Raw genomic sequence first — 22,226 nt, 5'->3', positions numbered from 1 at the left:
TTATTTCCTTCTGTACTGGGATAAATCACTACAAACTGATTTTGGCTTGTTCTTTCTTCTAGATATCACTTGATATTTTCTTCTTGGTGCTCTAAGAGAAATTTCATGTTTGTGCAAAGGTTCTTTGTCAAACGTTCTTGCGGTTTTGACCAAAAATTCAATATCCCCATGACAACGCCCCCTTAATTCCCACGAGTTAGTGGTTGACTAAAGGCATGTTTGGCGGGCAACATTTGAGGCACGTGACAATATCGCCATATCGCCACGTTGCCTAAACCACCTCCACGCCCCCACCCCACCCCCAAGAGCGTACTCTCTATTAAAAATGAGCGCCTGCTTTGTTAAGACTAAGATGACCGTTTCTCGAAAGACCCGGAAACTTACCGTGCCCGAAAACCACTTTTTTACGTGTATAACATTCTTCAACAGATTAATTCAATTAGTATTGACTTCGAAAACTCAATTAAATGGATGAAAGGCAGATTTGAAAAACAACATATTGGTTCCGGTGAATGATTGGGTCTTTCGAGAGACGGACCCCAGACCACAGTGCAAAAGTGCGCGCAGCTCTTAATTAAACAGGATCTAGAGTTGTTGCTGAGAAATTTTCGCAGACACCGTTTTACAATTAAACGGCAACCTCGAGATTTTTATCGGCTAATAGTTTGCGAGAAGCGATGCCCCGACGCCCTAGAGCTAGACATCTTCTGCAGTTTTGTCCTGTGCAATGTTTTACTATGTGCCCACGCCGCCAGCAGTGTTAGCTTAGCATGCATTTGGATGTCAATATCTCGGCTCACCATTTATGCCCACTAGTACAGCGGTATGCCCCTTTTCTTCATGCTCCTGCATGGCGTCTTCCATTTCATCCGTGACTTCTAAACCGTTCCGTTCCATCCAACTTCTGTTGCCAATAACAACATGGCACGTTAACGGTTCTGCTGTCACTGGAGGGTCATTCTCTTCCTTCAATTGACTTTCAGCTGCAATGACATCAAAATGCATATTCTCCTAACCATTCTTTATACATTTCTTACTATACTAGCTGGGAGAATTTGCTTACAGATCAGGGTGGGTGGTTTTGTTTTTATATTTGAACTTACCATTATTGCCTCCACTGATCACCGATGTAGGATCAATGTCCGAGCTCTCGTCAATCACAACGTCGCCAACCTTGACTGTCAGGTTTTTCTTGTTTTTGTCCATGACAGGTTTGGGTTTGATTATGTCCTCAATACCGCTGACCTTGCATGACAAGCCGAACCCAGGCATGGCTTTGAATTCTGTACATTGACCAAGGATTTCAGTCTGCAGCTCCTAAATAACGAAATATAAAGGCTGATGGTAAATTAAATGCGGTTTAATGTAATTTAGGCTAAGTTAGACTCGAGCCTATGTTGGTCTGCGGCGTTTAGGCGGTCATGCACATTTGGGGTCTCATATGGGGTTTACAGGGCTGACGTATGTTGCGCTCCAGCTCTGTGAGAACGTGCAGTCATGTTTTGAGCGTTGAATCTGCTCATGGCGTGCTTTTACCCCCTCTCAGATTATGAACATAGTCTACCGACTAATTAAGCCCATAACCTTTCTGCGTTTAGACACACTTTATACACTTGTTGGGATCAAACTTTCTAGGAATTTTTAAGGATTTAAAAGACATAAGTACTATGCACCATGCACTATGAAAATTTCGCTAGGTAGTAAGTTAGCAATTAACAAAGTCCACCCACCTTCTTGGCGTAATTGGTAATGGCCAGACCGATGGGATGTTCGCTGTGATTCTCTGCAGTACCTGTAACCGCCAGCAACATTTCCATGCTACACTGACCTGGTTTGACAAACAAGGCGGTCTTCACTACCATAGGAGAGCCGTGGGTTAGAGTGCCTGTCTTGTCAAACACAACAACGTTTACCTGAAAATAAGGAGGAAAATGTATGAGACGTAAGGCTTTCTAATTTAGAGCCATTAGACGCATTAGTATATTCCAAGTTTTCTTTATTGGAAGTATCAGCAGCTCTCGTAAGCTTGTAATTCTTTTAATTGTGTAGTAGCTGCTATTGATTTTAGGGTTTGGGGTGTTGTTCTGTTGTTTGTTCCATTTAACAATTAGATTATGAGCTTGAAATTTCTATCGCGTGATAGTTGATGAGGGCGAAGCCCGAATCAACTATCATACATAGAAATCGAGAGCGAATAATCTAATTGTATTAGTATAAATCTGCTGGTCGTTCAAAACTTAACAACAAACAGGTTCCCGTTTTTATTGAAAAATGATATAAATAGGTCACGCCAAGCGCTAATCACTCTACTCACTATCTACGACACAATAAATAGTGAGTAGCGTAGCCAATAGGCGAACCGCATTCGTGATAGAACGCTATACTAATCTCCCGAAAATTAATCTCTTTCTCGTTGATTCGTTTGACAGCTTTCACAGTCCTTTTAACAAATGTTCACCTTGCGAGCTGTTTCCAGTGGTTCACCGCCTTTGATAAGTATTCCATTCTGAGCTCCAATTCCAGTCCCCACCATGACTGCTGTAGGGGTGGCCAGCCCAAGAGCACAGGGGCAGGCAATAGCCAGCACAGTAATACCAATCTGGAAGGCGAAGGCGAATATAAACTCTGTCCTGTTATCCTCCTTGGCCTGTCAAGATATAAGGCAGTGCATGGTAATTAGACGTGCACAATAATATTATCGAATATCATCAAAAACGTGATCATTGAATAACGCAACTCCAGGGATTTGATTGGCTTACACCATGCTCGAGAAATAGCTACTATTAAATTGTTTTCTGGTTGTTCTTGCAAAGCGAAATCAGCAAGAATAGATATAGCAATATTTCTTGGCTGTTTTTAATAAAAACAATTATTACACTCGTGCTTGTTGGATATGAGATGATTATAGCCAACTCGGTGCTACGCGTATCGTTGGCTATCTATCATCTCATATCCAACGCGCGCTCGTGGAATAATTGTGAAATAGTTTTTAATTGTGTCGAAAGTAAATCTACGTTGGCTTTAGCTTTGCTTTACTTCGCTCTGTGATTGGTTATCAAAACTCGCTAATATCGTTTCTACCAACGAATGTACTTTAATGTACTGGCTATTTGGCGTGGTGTAATCCTTAGAAATTCAGCCTTAAAAAAAGATCCAAATTTAGCACACAGAAGCCGCAGTGCATGCTAAACCTGGCCAATTTGGAGAATTTTTCAATATACACCCTTTTCGTAGCAGACCTTTCAATTATCTTCTCCTCAGAAGTAAAAACTGCCAGGAATCCTGAAATATTTTTGCCATAAAACACATTAATGTAAGGCAAAAGTACATACTGTATAAAGATATGGTGAGGATAACTCAAGAAACCATCGAGCTTATATTAAGAGGTCACCTTGAAAACATAATACATGTACATGTAAAATACAAAATAGTGCTGTATATGTGGTCAGTCTTTCGATCAAAACTTGTACATTTGTTTATTGAAGATAGGAAAGCTAAATGAACCAGTGATATGTGTTGGAAGAGGTCTACTTCCAAGTTTTACGACCTAGATTAATATCAATAACACTTACATCAAAGGTTTTCCTGAGTAACGTGATGTCAACAAATCCGATGATCAGCCATACAACCCAGGTGAGGAATGAGATGGACACCACCGCAGGAACAAAGTACGCTGACAACTTGTCGGCAAATTTTTGGACTGGTGCCTGGAAGAGAATGATCGGCATCAAATTTCTCCTTAGAACATCATTACTTAATCGAATGTACAGGGAATGGGAATAAAGGGAATAATCAGCAAAGATAAAATATGTTGATTTTTTGACAAATTCTTCCATCTACTTCAACAACAAATGTAGATGAGAACAGCGAGGGGAATATGCGTTTTGACATTGCGCTTACAATGCCGCTCAAAAGTAAGTTACCAGTCGCTTCTCGTTTCTCGTGAGACGCGATTCTCGTCTCGAGAGGCGAGAGTCGCGTCTCGCGAGATTAACTAACCGGAAATTTTGGAATTAATTACGGGCAAACTATCCTGCGAGAAATCAAGACGCGCGCAATTTCAAATGATTGTCTTGTCACCGATTCAGTTTGTCTGTTCACAATAGCGGGACTGTTTTGTTTTGATTACTATGCGAATGAGGAAACACCACAGCGTCTCGCGAGAGGGTGGTAACTTATTTTTGAGCGGTACTGTAAATCTTCACCTTTTTGAAATAAACTGAATACATATTTTGAACTACAACTAAATAAGTGACTCCCTATTTTCATAACATATTTTGGCTTTTTGAAAAGCAAATGCAAAACGTTTTGTAAAAGTGCAGCATGGCTTTCTCACCTTCGAAGTTTGTGCCTCCTCTACTAACTTAACAATCTGTGACAGGGTGGTGTCCTGGCCCACGTGAGTAGCTTCAACCAATAAGGAGCCATTTTGGTTGATGGTTCCACCAATCACAGAGTCGCCTGGTTTCTTAATGACAGGCATGGATTCACCTGTGATCAGTGATTCATCTGCCGTGGAAGTTCCTTGAAGGACTTTGCAGTCGACAGGGATTTTAGCTCCCGGGACGACCTGGAGAAAAACAACAGAATATACCGTCAAACTGAGACAGTATCTTAGGGCCATACATTGGACTGGTATTCAAGCTTTATTCCAGAGAAGCAACATTGGGAATTATTGCAAACAAAAATATATTGAAACAAGTAAAAATCAAGGATAAAATGGAACGACGTTTCGGAGTCGTCACGACACCATTTTCTCAAACTCATTAATAATTCATCAAGCCAAAACAAAGCAAATCACTACCGTGAAGGAGGTTTAGAAATGTGATCTTAATTATCATAAAATTTTGTGAACTTTTGCTTCGAATTTCTCCAAGAATTATCAATAGTTGGAGAAGCTATATCAAACACGAGGAAGAGTGTTTCCTCCTATTTCCAAGCACCTCGAAGTTGGTTAAAAAAACTTGGCTGCGCCTCGTTTTTCCAACCTACTTCTCGGCGTTTGGAAATCGGAGGAAACACTCTTCCTTGTGTTTGATATATTACTTCAACAGTTAACCATTTTTGAGTATAAGAACCAGTCATCTTCCATTGGCAAGCACCATAGTCACAAACACTGTGTCTTTCAAACACTGTTTTAGCCGTTTATACATTTTACGATTAATAATTTTTTCTACGACAGTGAATTTGAAAGTTCTAACAAGTTTCTGTTTATTAACTGAAACAAACCTTAAGTACATCTCCTCGCTGTACCAGGTCAACATTGATGACTTGCTCACTAATAACATTCATTGTTCCAGGTTGAAGTTTTACCAGCAGAGCGTCCGGTGGTTGTAACGACAACAGCTTAGCTAGTGCCTCTGATGTTTTCCCTTTTGCCACGTGTTCCATCCAGCGACCGAGTGAGATAAACACCAGCAACATGGGCGGAGTGTCAAAGAATGTCATGGGACTGTAGTGACTTTGTTCTGCCATAGCAACAGCTACGACAATAATCTGACAGAAGCATAAAATTGATATAAGAAGGTGCAGGTTATACCATCAAGAATGGAGGGGGGGGGAGCTGAGGTGAAAGGGCATGACAATTTCGACATTATAAAAAAGAGCTGTGAGACTGTGGCCCATAATACTTAATCCTTTAAGGCAGCTTGATTGGATCCAACACAAAGTAGGTTCATGACTACAAGAGATTAATTTGACCTCCGCTGACTATTACAGATTTCTTTCATCATCAATTCTCCATGCGCCAGTAGGTGATAAGGCTGAACAGATTTCTTTGAGAAAGTTTTTTTGTTGGATCAGTGCAAGCCCAGCAGTGTCATACATCGTCACTGAATTAAAACACAATGATCTGAAAGAAAACAAATACTTGAATGGAGGTGATATGAAATACTCACCGAGTAGACGTAAGCTATCGAGGTGGCCAACATTATCAGCACATCCATATTTGTTGTCTTGTGTTTCAGAGCTTTATATGCTGTCACATAAAAATGCATTCCTCCAAAAATCTACAAGAGTAAAGGTTACCAAAGAGTAAGCAAACTAATTCACATCTGCTTATAACCCTTCTACGAGACACAGCTGAGTGAAAAATGAAGTATGCAAGGGCATGCAAAGGTTATCTGTTGGGATGTCCATGTGGCAAGCAACTTGACCACAAAAAATAAATTAATTAAAAAGCGCACGAATACTTGCAGTCTCACCATCTGACAAACTTCAGCAAAACTACAACATGTGAAAACCCTGGAAATTAGTTCACAGAAATGCGAAATATGTTCACCTTTCTCCATCTTGCTGAATAACAACAAAAACAAGACTGCAAAACTTTCCCAGAGCTCCCTTCTGACTTTTTAAGAATTAAAACTGTCTTTTTTTAACAGGTTTTTTTCATGGTTTTAGATCAAAGCCAAGTTTCACATCAACAAAAAGAACTTGAAGGGAATAAAATGACAGAAATAATCATTATGATAATTAACATAATTCCACGAGCACGCGTTGGATATGAGATGATAGTTAGCCAACGAGGTGCGAAGTGCCGAGTTGGCTATAATCATCTCATATATCCAACAAACGCAAGTGGAATAATTGTTTTATTAAAAACAATCAAGAAATATTGTAATTTATGGCTGGTTTCGCTTAGCAAGAACAACCAGAAGACCATTTTAATGATCCCTATCCTCGGGCATGGTATAATAGCTCATATACCATCCATGGCCGCTAAGCCAATCAAATCCCTGGAATTGCATTATGCAATGATCCATTTTTTAATAATGATTATTATTTTCCCTGTCCTTGACTCCTTGTTTACTTGTAATGACAATGTAGTTTGTCAAAGATTCAGTTCTCGCTTAAAGTAAAGTAACCAAGTAAAGTAACTGATTTAATGTCATTAACAGAGGGACTGCTGGCGCAATCTGCCAAGTGAGAGGCACATGATAAAGCACCTGACAATAATCCAGATCAAATTGGAATTTGCAAATGTTGCTTTTTAAGGAGAGGGGAAAAGTACAGTACCTGCAGAAAAACCGCTCGGAGCAAGGATGAGAACCAACAACAAACTCAACCCGAATCCGGGCCACATTGGTGGTGGTGAGTGCTCTCACTACTGTGCTATCTCTGCTCCCACTCCCCCTCGTTAGAAATGTTTTGCAATAGGCAACAGGGGCTGTGTCACCTTGCCTGCTAGAGGGGTGGGGTGGGTGAGAGAGGTGCAGTGCAACGTCAGCTAGTGAATTGGGCATCAAATACAATACAAATGACAAAATCAGAGAGCAGGGGCTCATTGTGAGAGCCTGTCCATCTGAGGTGGGGAGGAGGGGCTGGGGGTGAAGGGTGTAAACATCACTCCCAATGCCTACCTAAGGATGATGGTGGCCCTGAACCTTTGCCCTATTTCTTTTGCAAAATTTCAAAGTTGGAGATGTTGTCCAATTCCTCTTGTTGGTCACTACTACCTTGAAGATCACACTTCTTGCCCGCTGTTTTTCTGTTTCCCACAAATATCCCATCCCCTCCGCCTTTGTGAATTTGTCTTTTTTTTTCACTTGAAACAATATCATTATTTGTTTATCTCACTTACCTGAACTGGGGTACACAAGATAAACATGAGAAGATTCTCAAGTGACAAACCAGGACGCACCATTTGGTTTGGTCTCCTCTCAAACTCATCCAAGATCACGTAAGTTATGAAAATGACAAAGGTGGGAACTCCAAATATCAAGGACATAAGGAATGATCGTCTCCACCTGTAAAGCCAAATACAAAAAAAAAATTAGTTTCATTCACTCTTAAAAGGTCTAAAGAACTTACATGTAATTCCAGCTTGCCCTTAAGCTGCTAAGTAAAACTTATCTTGAGATGGATTCACTCTGTTTCTGATGCTTGTCTTAAAATCTTAATTATTCAGTCAGCTCATGAGACTTAAAGTGTAATTTTCCTGGTTCAGGTTTAGACATCAAAGAGGGTTTACAATAATTTTTTTTTTAAAAGATGAACAGTTGACCAAAATAGATGGCTGTTTTAGAAAATCTCCATGAGCTTTAATAAGTAAAAGTCAGACCAAAGAAATTCCAACAGAGATGAGTTTGGTGCTTTGGGATTTAGCCAGCCACTGTTGTGTGCTTGCTGCATTTGGATACATGTACGTACAGTATTTGAAACATATTCTGTATAATGGGCCTATCTATCTTAACCAAATTAATGTGACAAAGATAAAACATTATAATTTAAACTAAAAAGGTACTCATAAGGTGATTTGTCTAAAGAGATCAGCGTTTGCCCCAGGGGACCCATTAGGGAGCTTTAGCAACGACGACGGCGACGGCAACAAAACCGTTACTTGAAAATATTTCTTCACTATACTTGTACTTCTTCACGATTATTTCAACCCATCTAACTTGTACAAAAACAGCAATCTACAAAGGACCAAAACCTTGAATTTGGTCATTTCATGTTGTTGCTTTGCAGAGGACGGCCAAGAAATGTACAAAACTGCAAAACGCATGTGCAGAGGGTTGCTTTTATTCATTAAACCTATTGTTTTGAGACGTTGTCGTTGCCGTTGCCATCGTAGTTGCTAAAGCTCCCTATTCTTGCATGAGGGAGGCAGGGAGGGGGGGGGAGGTCTATATTTTGAATTTTACTTTACAGGGCACAGTGCACCCAAGCATTGAACAAGCACCATTCTTACTTTCTTATTTCTTTTGAGTGATCAATTCTGTCTTTCTTTTTGTCATTACTGTCCAGTGATGCTCCAAACCCCAGGGATTCAATAGCTTCTATGATGTCACGAGGACCTGTCACTTCTGTGTTGTACAAAAACCTGCCACGGCTGGTTGCCAAGGCGACTGATGCTTGCAGTATCCCTGGTCGCTTGATGAGGTTAGATTCAATTAAATGGACACATGATGAGCATGTCATGCCAGTTATCTGGAAACAGAAAAAAGGAAACAATTTATTTTGACTCAGTCTGTAGTTTCAAGAACAATTCTTTATTCAATATATTTTTAAACTGAAAATACAATTGAAAAGGAAGATCTTGAGATTGACTTGATGTTCAGATCTCCTAAACATTGCAGACTTAAAATTTGTAACTATAATAAAAAAAGGGAATCTGAAAGTGTATGAATGCATACACTATATGTACATACATAAAACTATCACAGACTGTAGATTTCAAAATAATTATGTATACACTCAGGATACCTACAGCAATAAAATGGTGAGCCTGACAAAGGAAGCATTGCAACAGGGCCATAAAAGAATCCTTATAATCTTAGAAAACCAAGTTATGCAATTTAACAGCTGTACGCCACCTAACAATTTGCATGTGCAGCAGTGTGGTGTACAAACTACACATTTAAAAGAAGTGCAGAAAGAAAATTTACACAAAGTGTAGTTCAAGTTGTAAGACATCGAAAAGAGTTTTAAATCATACTTTGGTCTAAATACATGTAACAGCACGCAGAAATTCTTGCAAGGCAAAGACAGTGTTACATGACATGTATGATCAGTGAACAAGGCAATAACACTCACAGTTATGTCAACAGTGCTCTCTCCTTGGCCGACTTTGTCCATCAAATCACAACCAAACCCTAACTCCTTGACATGATGGATGATTTCATCTGATGTGATCCTCTTTTTGTCAAACTTGACTTCAGCTTTTTGTGCCAAGAGACCAACCAGGACAGTTTTGATTCCTGTGAAAATAAATGGACAGCTTAATGTGACTTAGATGAACATGTATCACAGGAAAATGTGTGCATTAATGGTTAAGGTGCTGTTAGATGAGACAGCATTTCCTGCAAATGCAGAGTACTGCATTGCAAGTTGCAGAAAACATGTTACATGCTGCATTGTATCTCGCAGTGTTGCAAGATAAGTTGCAAAGAAGGGCAGTTACATGTGTGATTTCATTATAATTTTGGAGTTTGCCTTGCAATAACAGGGCATTGCAGGTTGCAGGAAATATAACTGTTGTGAGTAATGGCCATTAACAACTACAATTTAAACAAGACAACTGCAGGCCAACAAGCTTCAGGGGCTTGGATTTCCTGATTGACGTAAATTTTGCTTAAAACCCAAAATTGCTGAGAATTAGCTGTATGGAAATGTTCTTTTCAGACTCATTAATAATTCATGAAGAGAAAACAAAGTAAATCACTATGGTACCATGAAGGAGGTTTGAAAAAGTGATCATAATTTCATTTATCATAAAATTTGGTAAACATTTGCTTTTAATTTCCCCAAGTATTACTGAATTGATGGTTTAAGACTTCAGCTATTAATATCAAACACTCAAAAGAGTGTTTCTTCCAATCTCCAAACACCTCAAGTAAAGTTGGCTAAAAAACCTAGCTGTGCCTTGATTTTTCAACCCAATTCTCAGTATTTGGAAACCAGATGAAACATTCTTCAGGACTCGTGTTTGATATATTACTGTTTAGGCTTGAAGAGCTAGTGCTCTAAACGTTAGCTCTCTCACCAATGTCACCATTAGTGAGAAAGTAAATTGCAATTCGAATTGCAATTTCCTTGCTGGAGCCATTGTCTAATAGTTGGAATGAGGTACAATAACACAGACCCACACCAGGAAGAAAAGAAAGTTGCCTCACCATTTTTTTTCATCAGTCCTTTCTCAATACTGCCAACACAGGAAGCGCACGTCATTCCAGTGATGTGAAGATAGATCTTGTCTAAGTCTTCTTGCATCAATGTCTCCATGTCCTGCAGTGTATCCTTGTTCTTGCTAAAGGTCACCTGCCAATCACTTTCCAAGCCATGAGCCACTGCCATGGCACCCCCATCACTCTGAGATGCCTCAACATCTGGTGACAAACATAAACAAATCAGGGGTTCTTAAGGTCCTGCTTAAACGGTTTCAACATTTGACCAACATTCGTTCAACAAAAGTTGAATGGATATTGGGTAAATGTTGGACAGAATTAATGTTGAACAGAGTTTTCAGACAGCTTCAACGCCATTCAACATTTTCAGGAGCAAAGGAAATGTTGAATCGATGTCAAATGAAAGTTTAAACCAATTTAAATTTGATTCAACACACTTCCAACAATGTTGAATGACCTGTTCAAACACCTCTGACAATTGGTTCAAGAGAGTGTTGAACAGATGTTGAAGCAAATGTTAAATCCATTCAAATCCACCTTAAGGTGCCACAAAATACTGTATCAGTGTCATCAGGGGTTTCATCAAGTTTTGAAGTAGGGGGGCACCTATAGGAGAGTAGCTGGGCAGAAATTACACTTGAAGTGAATAATTCTTCATGTTTAGTTTGAAAGTAGGCAGGTACTGACTCTTGTGTATCCTGGTACTAGTACTGGTACCCGGGTTCCGCCTTCTTATGAGAACCCTGGTCATTGTCACCTTTTCCAAGCAAAATGGTAGATTGTGACTTTGCAAGACATCTGAAAACACCATAAACTAAAGCTAATTGTCAAAAGGGGCTGAAGAAACCACAGCCTGATGCAAAGGGCTGGGGAAGTTTGCATTCGACTTGCAAAATTTGCCACTTACTATCCTGAAAGGCAATCAAATTTTAGGTTACTGATAGACCTAACTCAAATCTTGGCTTGTTACTTTTCAGTTAAATTCAAGCAATATGAAACACAAGATACATGGACATGTAGAAGATAAAACCCAAGCAAGTTACCAACACAGAAGAGCAACTGATGCTTGACTGATGTCTTCTGTTTACCTCCAGTGATACCTTGCTTGAGCTGGTTCTGTTATTAACTCTTTAAGCCCCAATAAATATTCTCCTTATTTTTCTTATGGAACTTGTTAAGAGAATTTGTTTAAACATCAAGACCTTTTGTCATTGGTTCACGATCATTTTCTTTTTTCTCATAACCACATGCTTGAACAAGTTGTGATATTGTGAGGAGAAACTGCATGCTTGCCACTGTCCAGGCTTAAAGGGTTAACAACAAGAGTTAACAAAAATTATAGGTTAAAATAAATGATTTTGCCTTGAGGCCTTTCTCCCTAGTAATGAACACAGAACTTACTTACATGAAAACCAGTCTCTGTTTCAAAACAGAGCTTATTTGGAGCAGTTTCAATTTCAAGGCAAACTAGTGACTTATGATAGTTTTCCTTAAAACCCCTCAACTAGAGTTCATTATTATTATTATTATTTTTATTATTTCAAGTTATTATTATTGAGTTAGCAGTTGCTGAGGACCAGACTATTAATCATTATTTGTTATGAAAATCATTTACCACAGGTAAAACTACAAGCAAGCAGTTTACAACAAGTTTCAGTTCATAACCCAAATAATTAACTTGCTTATAATCTATAACAAACTGTATCATTAAAATATTATATCACCTTACCACAACCTCTTCCCATTAATGATTTGAATGCTCAGTTTCTTTCCAGGAAAATTGACTGTAACCTGAGCTTCTCTGTTCTTACTATGTTCTACATGTACTTTTCATTTAAGCTTTTGGAAACCTGCTTCTACTTCATAAAATTAATATTTATATTCTCTAAGTGCACTACTGGTAATTTATCAAATAAATCATTGTAAATCCTTCACAGCACATGACTTAAACAGGTACATGTATAAAGAAATCAACCATTACATTATTTTATCATTCACAGAATTAACTCCCTGACCAGCAATTCATAATATTTAAGATTTCACCTTTTTCTACTGAGACATTAGGTTTAGATAGATACTGTATAGCTACTCAGAAATCCAGGTGAAATAAAGTTTACATAAAGTATGTAATATACATGACATTTTGTTTGATATTATTATTAGAAAAACAGACAAAAACAGAATACAGTACAACACAAAAAAACAATAGTTATAACGAGTGTTATGTAACTATGATGTTTTCAATGTAAAAAGAGGCATACATACTCTACATTAAATTTTACAAACTATTTCTGTCACCTCAAATTTGGCAGTAGCTATATATATTTTGTTAACAAAAATTCATTAATTTGGTTTAAAAATGTAATGAAAGTCATTGACTTTAGATCTGCTGTATAGCCGCTCTCAAATTAAGGTGAAATAAAGTTTATATACAGTATGTATTCATGACAATGACATTTTTTGATATTATTATTAGAAAAAAAGATTAAAACAGAATACAATACAATACATATACGACAATACAAGTGTTATGCATGTTTTTAATGTAAAAGAGGCATACATACCCTACAAAATGTATTATTTAGTAAACATTTTTTGTCACCTCAAATTTGACAGCAGAGCTAACATTTACCAGTATAACACAATACTATACAACAATAATAATTGTTATGTATAATATTTTAAATGTAAAAAAAAGAACAACAACAACAACAACAACAGCAAATAACAAAAAAAAAACAAATCAAATCAAATCAAAAGGAAAAAAGCCGCCTTAGTTCATTTATCATTACGTGAAAAACATGTAAATAAATATTTCACAAATACGTTTCCTGACCACTAACTTTAATTTTGAAAACAAAATTCTTATTGGTTCATGTATGAATGTGACACTTAATAAGTTTAAAAAATGATTGCCCCTTGACAGAAAAATCCCCTTAAGTAAGCTACAGACTTAAAAACAGCTACAGTGTACAAAATAACATTTTTTAATAGTTACCTTCAAACAGTGATGCATCAAATCCCATATCTTCAATTCCTGCACGCAAATCTTCTGGCGTCGTCACAGCCTCGTCATACTCTATGGCTGCTTGTTTGTCAACGAGCGACACTTTAATGCTTTTTACGCCTGGTTTATTAGACATGTTTCCTTCTATTGTGTTCACACAAGACATACAGGTCATTCCCTCTATGCTTATCTTCGCAGTGCGCACATCCTTATTCACTGTGCAGATATCATCTCCTAACAGTCGTGCATCAAACCCCATGTCCTCAATTGCTTCTCTCAGCTGTTCTGCTGTCGCTTTCTCAGGAGAATAGCGAATTTGAGCTGCTTTAGCCGCAAGAGACACAGAAATTGACTGGACACCATCACGCTGGGAAATGGTTTTCTCGATGGTCTGGACGCAAGAATTGCAAGTCATTCCATCCACATTTATCAACACAGTTTGCATTTCATTTTTTGAGGGAGGGGAGGCCAAAGGTGATAATAGAGAGGCTTCAAAGCCCATGTCATCAATAGCTTCCCTCAGCGACTCGGGATCAGTCATCAATGGGCTGTACTGAATTACAGCTTCCTCATTTTTGAGCGAAACTTCAACAGCTTTTACACCAGGTTGATTCAACATTCCTTGCTCAATCGTCTTGACGCAAGAATGACAAGTCATTCCTTTGACAGAAATCTTCACCTCAGTGTTATTTTCTTTACAGTTCTCAAAGCTTTCAGTCTCCTTATTGTCCATTACTCTGTCCTCCGACAGAGCTATTTCATGTTGTGTCAAAGCATCCACAATTCGTTTTAGTGATGCTTCAAATCCCATTTCTTCAATTGCCTTTTCCAATGTCTTCCCAGTTGTGTGCCTTGGAGAGTAACTGATGACCCCTTCCTTCTCCTCCAGTGACACATCAATTTTTTTCACGCCACTCAAAGTGGATATGTTGCCTTCAATGTTCTTTACGCAGGAATTACAATGCATGCCTTCTATGCCAATGTATGCGATTCTAAGGTCCGGATCACTTAGCTTGGAAATGTCTTCACCTTCATTTGCGTAGGTGAGTTCCCCTCCTTTGCCCTTTATAGCAACCTGTTAAAAGTAAAAATAATAACAAATTAATTATAAGTTTATTGCAGTAGATCTTAAACGTTCTTCCCTCTTCTTTGATATGCTATCATTTAGGATGTTAGTGGTCCTCATTGCCTGTAATTAACAGTAAAGGATGCACATAAAGTTTCATGCAAGAGCATGGGAACTATGATCATTGTGATTTTTTTTTTGGCTTGATATCTAAATTGCTCCAAATATGTGTAAGCTCTATTTTGGCCCAAAGACTGGTTAATCACGTAAGGCCTGTTCCAAACGTCACGCTACTGTCATGCCGAACTAAAGTCAAGAATTTAATTAGACTTAAACACGGCAGTAGCACGACATTTGAAACCATTTAGTTCAGTAGCACGGCAGGCCCTGTTGTGCCGCATGGTAGTAGGGCTACTTGGTTTCCAACAGCGTGCTATTGCTATTCCGAACTAAATTCATAAATTATTTTTAATGCATTTTGGGTTAATTTCGTGGTTTTCTATATCTTAGAATTTGACGTGACTGAATTAAATTTGACGTTTGAAACCACTGCCATGCTACTGCCGTGTCACTACCGGGTCAAATTGATTTAAATTTGGCACAGCAGTAGCACAACATTTGTAACAGACCTAAGGAGCTAAGTTCTGTATTTTGATTTCTGAGCCAAATGCTTTAATGAAAAGAATTACCCTTGGGTATTACTTCTTTTTTCTAAAACCGAACGAACTGAATCAAACAAAGTGCTCATCACTGACAGTAAACAAAACAAATCTACTCATCTATCTACTCATTACTGTTGGGGCTTAGTGATTTCTGGTTTGATCTTTGTAACACATTTACATAAATTCATTATAACCACTGGTTTTCACAAGTTAAACTAAGAAATGAATGAAAAAAAAGTAACCTACTCAAGGGTAAAACAGAAGCTGGTTACTAACGCTAGACAGTGTGAATATAATAAAATACATTATTGTCCTTTTGATCTGAAAATTTGATCTATAAACTAAGGTTTTTAGTTGAACACTACACATCCAAAATCCAAACCATACGGGCATTTAAATCGGACACTCCATACATGTATACTGGCTAATATATTAAAAATTTAACAGTTATTGTTTCCAGATAATACTACATGTAAATTAAACAATACTAAAGAAACCCTTAAAAAGAAAAACCCTCACAAAACTTCCAAACATTATTTAAAATAATGTCTTCCATAAATATACATGTACAAGGTTGTTGAACAATTTTGGTATCCATTTTTGGTATTTATGATTTAATCATAAATATCATGTTGTATAAATTTATTATTTTATTATAAACAGAGAGGATATTTTACTAATCAAATTGATACAAAGCTTTATTCTATTTCACTTAAAAATATCAGATCTACAATTTAAGTATTTCTGTAACTGCTTCTTGCTCAGAGAAACTACTGTAAGATTAAAGCCTAAAACATTTTGATCAACAGAAGATTGAATTACCTGACAGTGTGCATTCAAAAACAAATGCATAGTAAAGGGTAACAGTATGAATAAATATAGATAAATCTGGCTATCTATAGTGACAAAGCTGCACTGTACATGTTTAAATCAAAACAAAACGAACCTTGTGTCTCACCAAGAATTATTAAAGAAGTCAGTCTTTGATGATTCCTTGAAAACCAGCACAGTAAAAGTAATAACCCGAGGTTGTATAAAATCACTCAGTCGCTTCTATCAACACTATTTAAAGGTTGCAAAAGGACAAAGCTTTTGACAGGCTGGCAAAGGAATAAAATATTGGCTTTTGCTAGATGAAAAATATCACACTTTTCAATGAATGGCAATTAACTCAAACATGCATGTTTGAAGTTTGTGGTGAGATGGTGCCAGCTGTATTGAACCAGAGGGCCAATAACAAAGGGAATCCTACGTCTGTGTGTTGCATTCTTTTCTGGGATCTATATCACCATGATCTTAACACAAAGACATCACACTTGGCTTTTGTTATCACTCTAATACATACAATAAAACCTCAGTCCATGATGTTGGATTCTAATGAGGGAGCATTGTGCTCAAATGTAAGCTAATATCGAAAGATAAACCTTAACTGTAATTAAATTCATTCTTAAGAATCACTTGAAAATACACTGTAGCAAAATTAATAATTTTTTATATTAGACACAACAAAGAAGGATTTGACAAATTAAAATAAAGCAACTTTTTCATTCATAAAATCAATGCAACTTGAAGAATAATTCTCTGAGCGACAAAGCCTGTGTCAAGAATATTCAAATTTTTTTTTTCAGCCCAAGGTTAAAATGTTTCCTTTCAATCCTAACCTCAAATTCTACACCTAGAATCCTTGAATGTAACCCAATGAAATGAAAGTTTTATTCTGGGAATATGTACAGTGTATGTAAAATATTATTCACTTTTTCTATTTTTCACTTTCAAGAAGTAGAGAATTTAACATTTAACAATCTTTCAATACACTGTGGGATTACTCTTTCTACTCATTTCTAATTGGACAACAACTACCGACAACATTTTATACAATTTCTACATAAAGACATCAAGTACATGTAGAAAACAGAAACCATAGCTCATCCTTGCTGATCATTTCCCTTATTCTCACAACCTGTTTGTTTGATCAAGAAGTGATCTTGTAGGGAGAAATCAGATGCTGATCACTGGTGAAAGTTAAAGCACAGTTAAAACAAGCAGGAGAACGTTAGGTTTCACTCTATTTTATAGTCAAGAAGGGTCTGCAGAATACAGGTCCATTTTATGGTAAATATGAGAAGAAACTCTACGCACCCTAGCTGAATCCATGTGATACAGGTTTCACTGGGTTCTCAGTGAGAATAGACAGATTATAATTATGAAAGATCTACAGTGTAACCAATGCCATTTAGAGAAAGTTTTGCTTAACCTTTTGGCACTGCATTCTTAATGTGGTGAGAATTCAACATCAAAACTAGAATTCTCAAACGAGAAAATCATCGAAAATACATGTACTTCAGATGAAACTAAAGAATTCAGAATTAAATGCAGCTCTACAGTAGATCTAGAGCAGAAGAGTGAAGATGTTTGGTGCAGTTTGTCCTGAAATCAGTGGGGAGTATGAATGAATTGTTCACAGGACTGACAAGTAGAACTGAACTGTTCTCTTTGCTCTTTCTACTGCCAACTGAGCCAAATAAGACACCAAACACATTATTCCTTGCTCTTTTTGTGATCAGTGTTCACTATTCCTTGTTCTTTGTATTTCATTAGGCTTTTTCTTGATACAGATTGATCACAAGTAATTTACTGTGTAACATTCAAGACCACATGTACATATGTTGAAACCTAAGACTAGTTGTAAGTGGTATTATCTGAAAATCTATTGATCATATTTTATAACATCCTTCAAAAGGGTGAATCAAGACACTTAAGTATTACCAACAACCAAATCAATCCTCCAACCCAGAGTGGAGTATCCAGAAAGAGATGCCCAACTGTTGATCACTGGTCGACATGAAATGACATCTATTTCATTTGGGCGACAAGGAATGGAATAAAAGCAAACATCACTGGCCCTTTGGGTAAAAGATCATAAATGGTGGAGACACCAGAGGGAGATGTCTACCGCCAAAACAGAGTCCACCTAAAGAAAACTCAAGAAGCACCATCAGAGCATGCAAACAACAATGAGCAATTGGAAGCGTGGAGAAAACAGAAATGCTTCCCACAGTAGCAAGCAGATCGCAGTTTTCCAACATTCCCCGAAATGAGGTGCAGGACCAGTGGTAATCAAAGAGAAACTCCTTCTGAGGCAAGGAATATGCAGCTTTTCCAGTCTTTTCACTTGCTACTAATTTTCTAAAATTGAAAACAGATTTTGCTTCCAGCTGATTGATGAATCATTATTTTTGTCATTGCATCATGTCAGATCGTAGTAATCAGTTATCATCTACACTGTATAAAGATCAATAAGCGCCTTGGCCTGTTAAAATGAGCCAAACACCTACACTGTACACACTTTACCATGCTTTGCTTGGCTGTCGTACTTTAACACCTTAGTGTTGCCATTGTTTGATTATGGAGACCTACACGTACAGTGTCATCATCCTTCGCGGGTATATTACGAACTCACAATATGACCAGCTCCCAGTTAGCTAATGATACCTCAGTTGGTAGGGCACTGCATTGGCATCGCAGAGGTCATGGATTCTGAATTTTTTTTTTTTTCAGGCTTTCTTTTAAGAACTGCTTAAGTTGCGTACTAACTGCAAGGATTCTGTTTAGTGTATGTAGTGGGGGGGGGGGATACCAAAAAACTCCACGCTCAGTACAAAGTTTGCAACTGTTGCAGAACGTAGCTGCTAAGATCACCTTAGGTTGTCCTCTTCATTCTTCAGCACAGATGCTCAACTGTTTTGATGTGTCAGTGCAGGTATGATATACATGTACATCGTACCTTCATTGTCTTTACATTTACCAGTGTAAAAATAATGTAGTATCATCTCATTTAAATCCGACCTCTTTTAACAGAAGCATACTTTAGGTATAATACTCGTAATGGAAATGATTTCCATTTGCCTAATGTTAGTACTACTGTAACTGGGGTAAACAGTAGTTAACTTTTCATGCCATTGAGGACTGGAACAAGTAATGACATTAGGAACTGTGAGTCTATTTAAAGGATGCAAATCTACTTATTTTTCGAGTTTATGAGTTACTTTTATCAACTTTCTATATTTTTATTCCTTTCTCGGTCTTTGTAGCTAGTTTTCTATACTTGATGCAAATGTTGTAAAATTGTAATTGATGCTCAACCTAGAACCACTTTGTGAAGGAGCTTTCTGGTAAAATACTGATTACTAATTACAGTGATATTTAATACATATATCAAAATTTCATGCCAAATACAAAGAAACTTGTTCTCTCATCAAATGCTGGGCCAAAAATGAGCCACAACATAGCTCATACCATAGGGGGCCCACACAATGTGTCTGTGTAGCCGATTGTTATTATATAGTAAATGTACTGGATTTACCGTTTGCTTCACCTATAGCGATATATTGCTAACTATGTATATAAATCAATGATAAATAAACGTTGAATTACCAATATCTGTGGTATATAGTCGTCCTTTTACCTCAAAAGCGGTTTTTTGAGCGATTTTGAAGGAGTTTGAGTTCGCCGTTGACTGTTCATATACATAGAATACATAGACCTAAGACATCATGCATGCGCATTTACAAAAGGATTTACATCATGCCAAATATGATGAACTGTAAACCCTGAAATAAGCATCTTCCATGGCCAAAATTTGAAAAAAGCGTCTCTGCTTCCTTGCTCCTCTGTTTTTTCGGTAATTACTGAGACAGCAAAGGTTGAATGTAGTGTATATAGCGTAAATTCTATAGTTGCTCTTACTACCCTCCATGCGGATGTGTGTTTTCACTTCCTGTGCGTAATTTGGTCCAAGTTAACTACGTGGGGTTAACTGCTGGTATTTCGTAAATCCAAATTCATGTGAAGCTCAATCACTTCAAAGAATAATAATATTCTAACATTTATCAAGTAAGCAAGATGTCTGTTTTAGAATACAGGTGAGAACAACCAGTCACCGCGCTCACACACAAATGTAAGCAGCTTACAGACATCGATCAACATTCATTCACCAGACAGCTATTTCCATAAAAGCTAACTTAAAACCAATTACAGCGTTCACAAAGACCCAAAAGGCCTTTCGAATTGCTATTTAATTGTTAAACATTTAACTTTACCTGTGGATCCATTGTCGAGAACTACAGTTACTATTTCCCAGCAGGAACGTGCAAGCAAAACCGAAAAGTCCCAGAAACAAAATCGTCGACAGTTCAATTTCTCCCAAAATTCCAGCGATTAAGCTCGCAGATTTACATTTGACGAGTAAATGTTGATATCCCGCTAATGCAGTACAACTTAGACTGAGTTTCTTACATTGTAAAAGTAAAGGGACGATTTTAAACAGACGTAAAGAAGTGGCCTTTACGCCTCTGAAAATGCGCCATGTTTACGACTGTTCTCTTTCAACGGAAATCACGTGATACAAACTGGCTCGGTTACGAGGGGTGAGGGGTAAGGAGCACCATAAGGAGCCTTTTATGTCACCATTTTTCTAAAACATTGTTTTACAATAGAAGCGACCAGCAATATCACAAAGATTATGTCTACCTGAGAAATGGTTCTTAGGAGATTCAAATATAAAATGCTGAGTATTTTTTCAAAAATGTACATTCAATAAAATACAGCTTAGAAAAAAGCTACTGAATCACCCTCCCATCCCATAAAAAGTCGTCAACTTCTTCTGTACAGTGAAACGGACAGCATACTGACATCTCATTTTTTAAGATGGCAAATTTAACTTTCAGCCGCAACTTTTCACGTGAGCTATAGCAAGAATTGTTTTCAATAAAATTCCCTATAACCTTTAGGTTAGGCGCGGTCGACGACAACAAAATCGCCTATTAAAAATTTATTAGTTTATTTGTTTATGTCGCAAGGCGATTCTTCCTAATTTTTTTCCAATTTAGTAAGCGACACATAGAGGTGACATCAAATTATTAACGATAATAATATGAAGCCGACATCAGTAATCGTCGTAATCAGATACATGACTTTTAACCGCTTGAGTCCTATGTCATCGTCGTCTACTTCCGTGAATTTAAAGGCGATGCCACCGTAAATGATGATCTCAATGTATATTCAATTTTATATTTCTAACAACGGACGAATTAATGAAGCAAGTCTTTCAAGCTTATTTCACCCTATTCGGTGTGAAAAAAAGGTGACTGCTGTATTGAAAATAAAATTGCGTGACTTGGACTAAATGTTTTCACACTTAAAGTGTTTTTGCATTGTGGTAATTTTTGAGGCCACGAAAGATACCAGCGCGCTTTCTTCCTCCATTCTTTGGCTTATAGTGAAGAAAGAGCCAAGCTTGAAGCTTCAAATTGCAACTTATAGCGAAAAATGGACCACGAATCATTTCATGAGAAAAACTAAGAGATGGCTTACTTTTTAACAACATTTTCGGACCGTAAACGCCGGTCACGCATGAAACTAAGTCAGTCAAGCGGACGGGTGGTCAAATGAAATACACAACATTCTATATGTATAGATTCTAATCTGCCGGAAAACTGATCAAAAGTTGATTAAACCAAGCGATGAAGCTAATAGATTTTTAGTTCTTAGAATATCGAACAAGAATTTGAGTTACTTAGGCATTGATTTCGTTCACCGAATGATAAACGTACAGCGTACCTACCTTGTTGTCGAAATTTCTTTCAGAAGACATGTCAGCAGATTTCAGAAGCAGCGTCCTTTCGTTTGGCGCCTGAAAATATTTCTCCTCTTGTAATTTCCTGGAAAATCAACGAGAAATGAGTAAACTCATGCTCTCACAACTACACCCCGCTACATTGGAATTGTTCTAAAGCTAAAGGAACCAAGGCGCACAAACCTTTAGTACACAGTCGTGAGTGCTATATGAGAGCGCTCCTACGTGGCAC

General features: G+C 37.6%; 1 protein-coding gene across 3 annotated transcripts in view; it reads right to left on the bottom strand.

Moving 5' to 3' along the window:
- Positions 1-22,226, bottom strand: part of LOC146481518 (copper-transporting ATPase 1-like) — a 28,296-nt gene that overhangs the window by 5,088 nt on the left and 982 nt on the right. Inside the window, exons 2-15 of one of the 3 annotated variants that reach the window (XM_085108296.1) lie at positions 21,983-22,079; positions 13,624-14,707; positions 10,614-10,826; positions 9,535-9,698; positions 8,690-8,928; positions 7,580-7,745; positions 5,898-6,008; positions 5,230-5,496; positions 4,337-4,570; positions 3,573-3,707; positions 2,459-2,647; positions 1,731-1,913; positions 1,104-1,317; positions 801-983 (exon numbers count right to left, since the gene is read on the bottom strand). In XM_085108296.1, the coding sequence (XP_084964422.1) occupies positions 801-983; positions 1,104-1,317; positions 1,731-1,913; positions 2,459-2,647; positions 3,573-3,707; positions 4,337-4,570; positions 5,230-5,496; positions 5,898-6,008; positions 7,580-7,745; positions 8,690-8,928; positions 9,535-9,698; positions 10,614-10,826; positions 13,624-14,707; positions 21,983-22,012 (3,412 nt within the window). In that variant the 5' untranslated portion in view covers positions 22,013-22,079. Of the gene's footprint in view, positions 1-800; positions 984-1,103; positions 1,318-1,730; positions 1,914-2,458; positions 2,648-3,572; positions 3,708-4,336; positions 4,571-5,229; positions 5,497-5,897; positions 6,009-7,579; positions 7,746-8,689; positions 8,929-9,534; positions 9,699-10,613; positions 10,827-13,623; positions 14,708-16,306; positions 16,332-20,459; positions 20,744-21,982; positions 22,080-22,226 lie in introns of those variants that run through there. The other 2 variants (XM_085108297.1, XM_085108299.1) reach the window with 2 other exon arrangements.

The sequence above is a fragment of the Pavona decussata genome, unplaced genomic scaffold, assembly GCF_977016875.1.
Source record: "Pavona decussata unplaced genomic scaffold, jaPavDecu1.1 SCAFFOLD_49, whole genome shotgun sequence".
NCBI lineage: Eukaryota > Metazoa > Cnidaria > Anthozoa > Scleractinia > Agariciidae > Pavona > Pavona decussata.
This window is presented reverse-complemented; position numbering and strand designations above follow the sequence as displayed.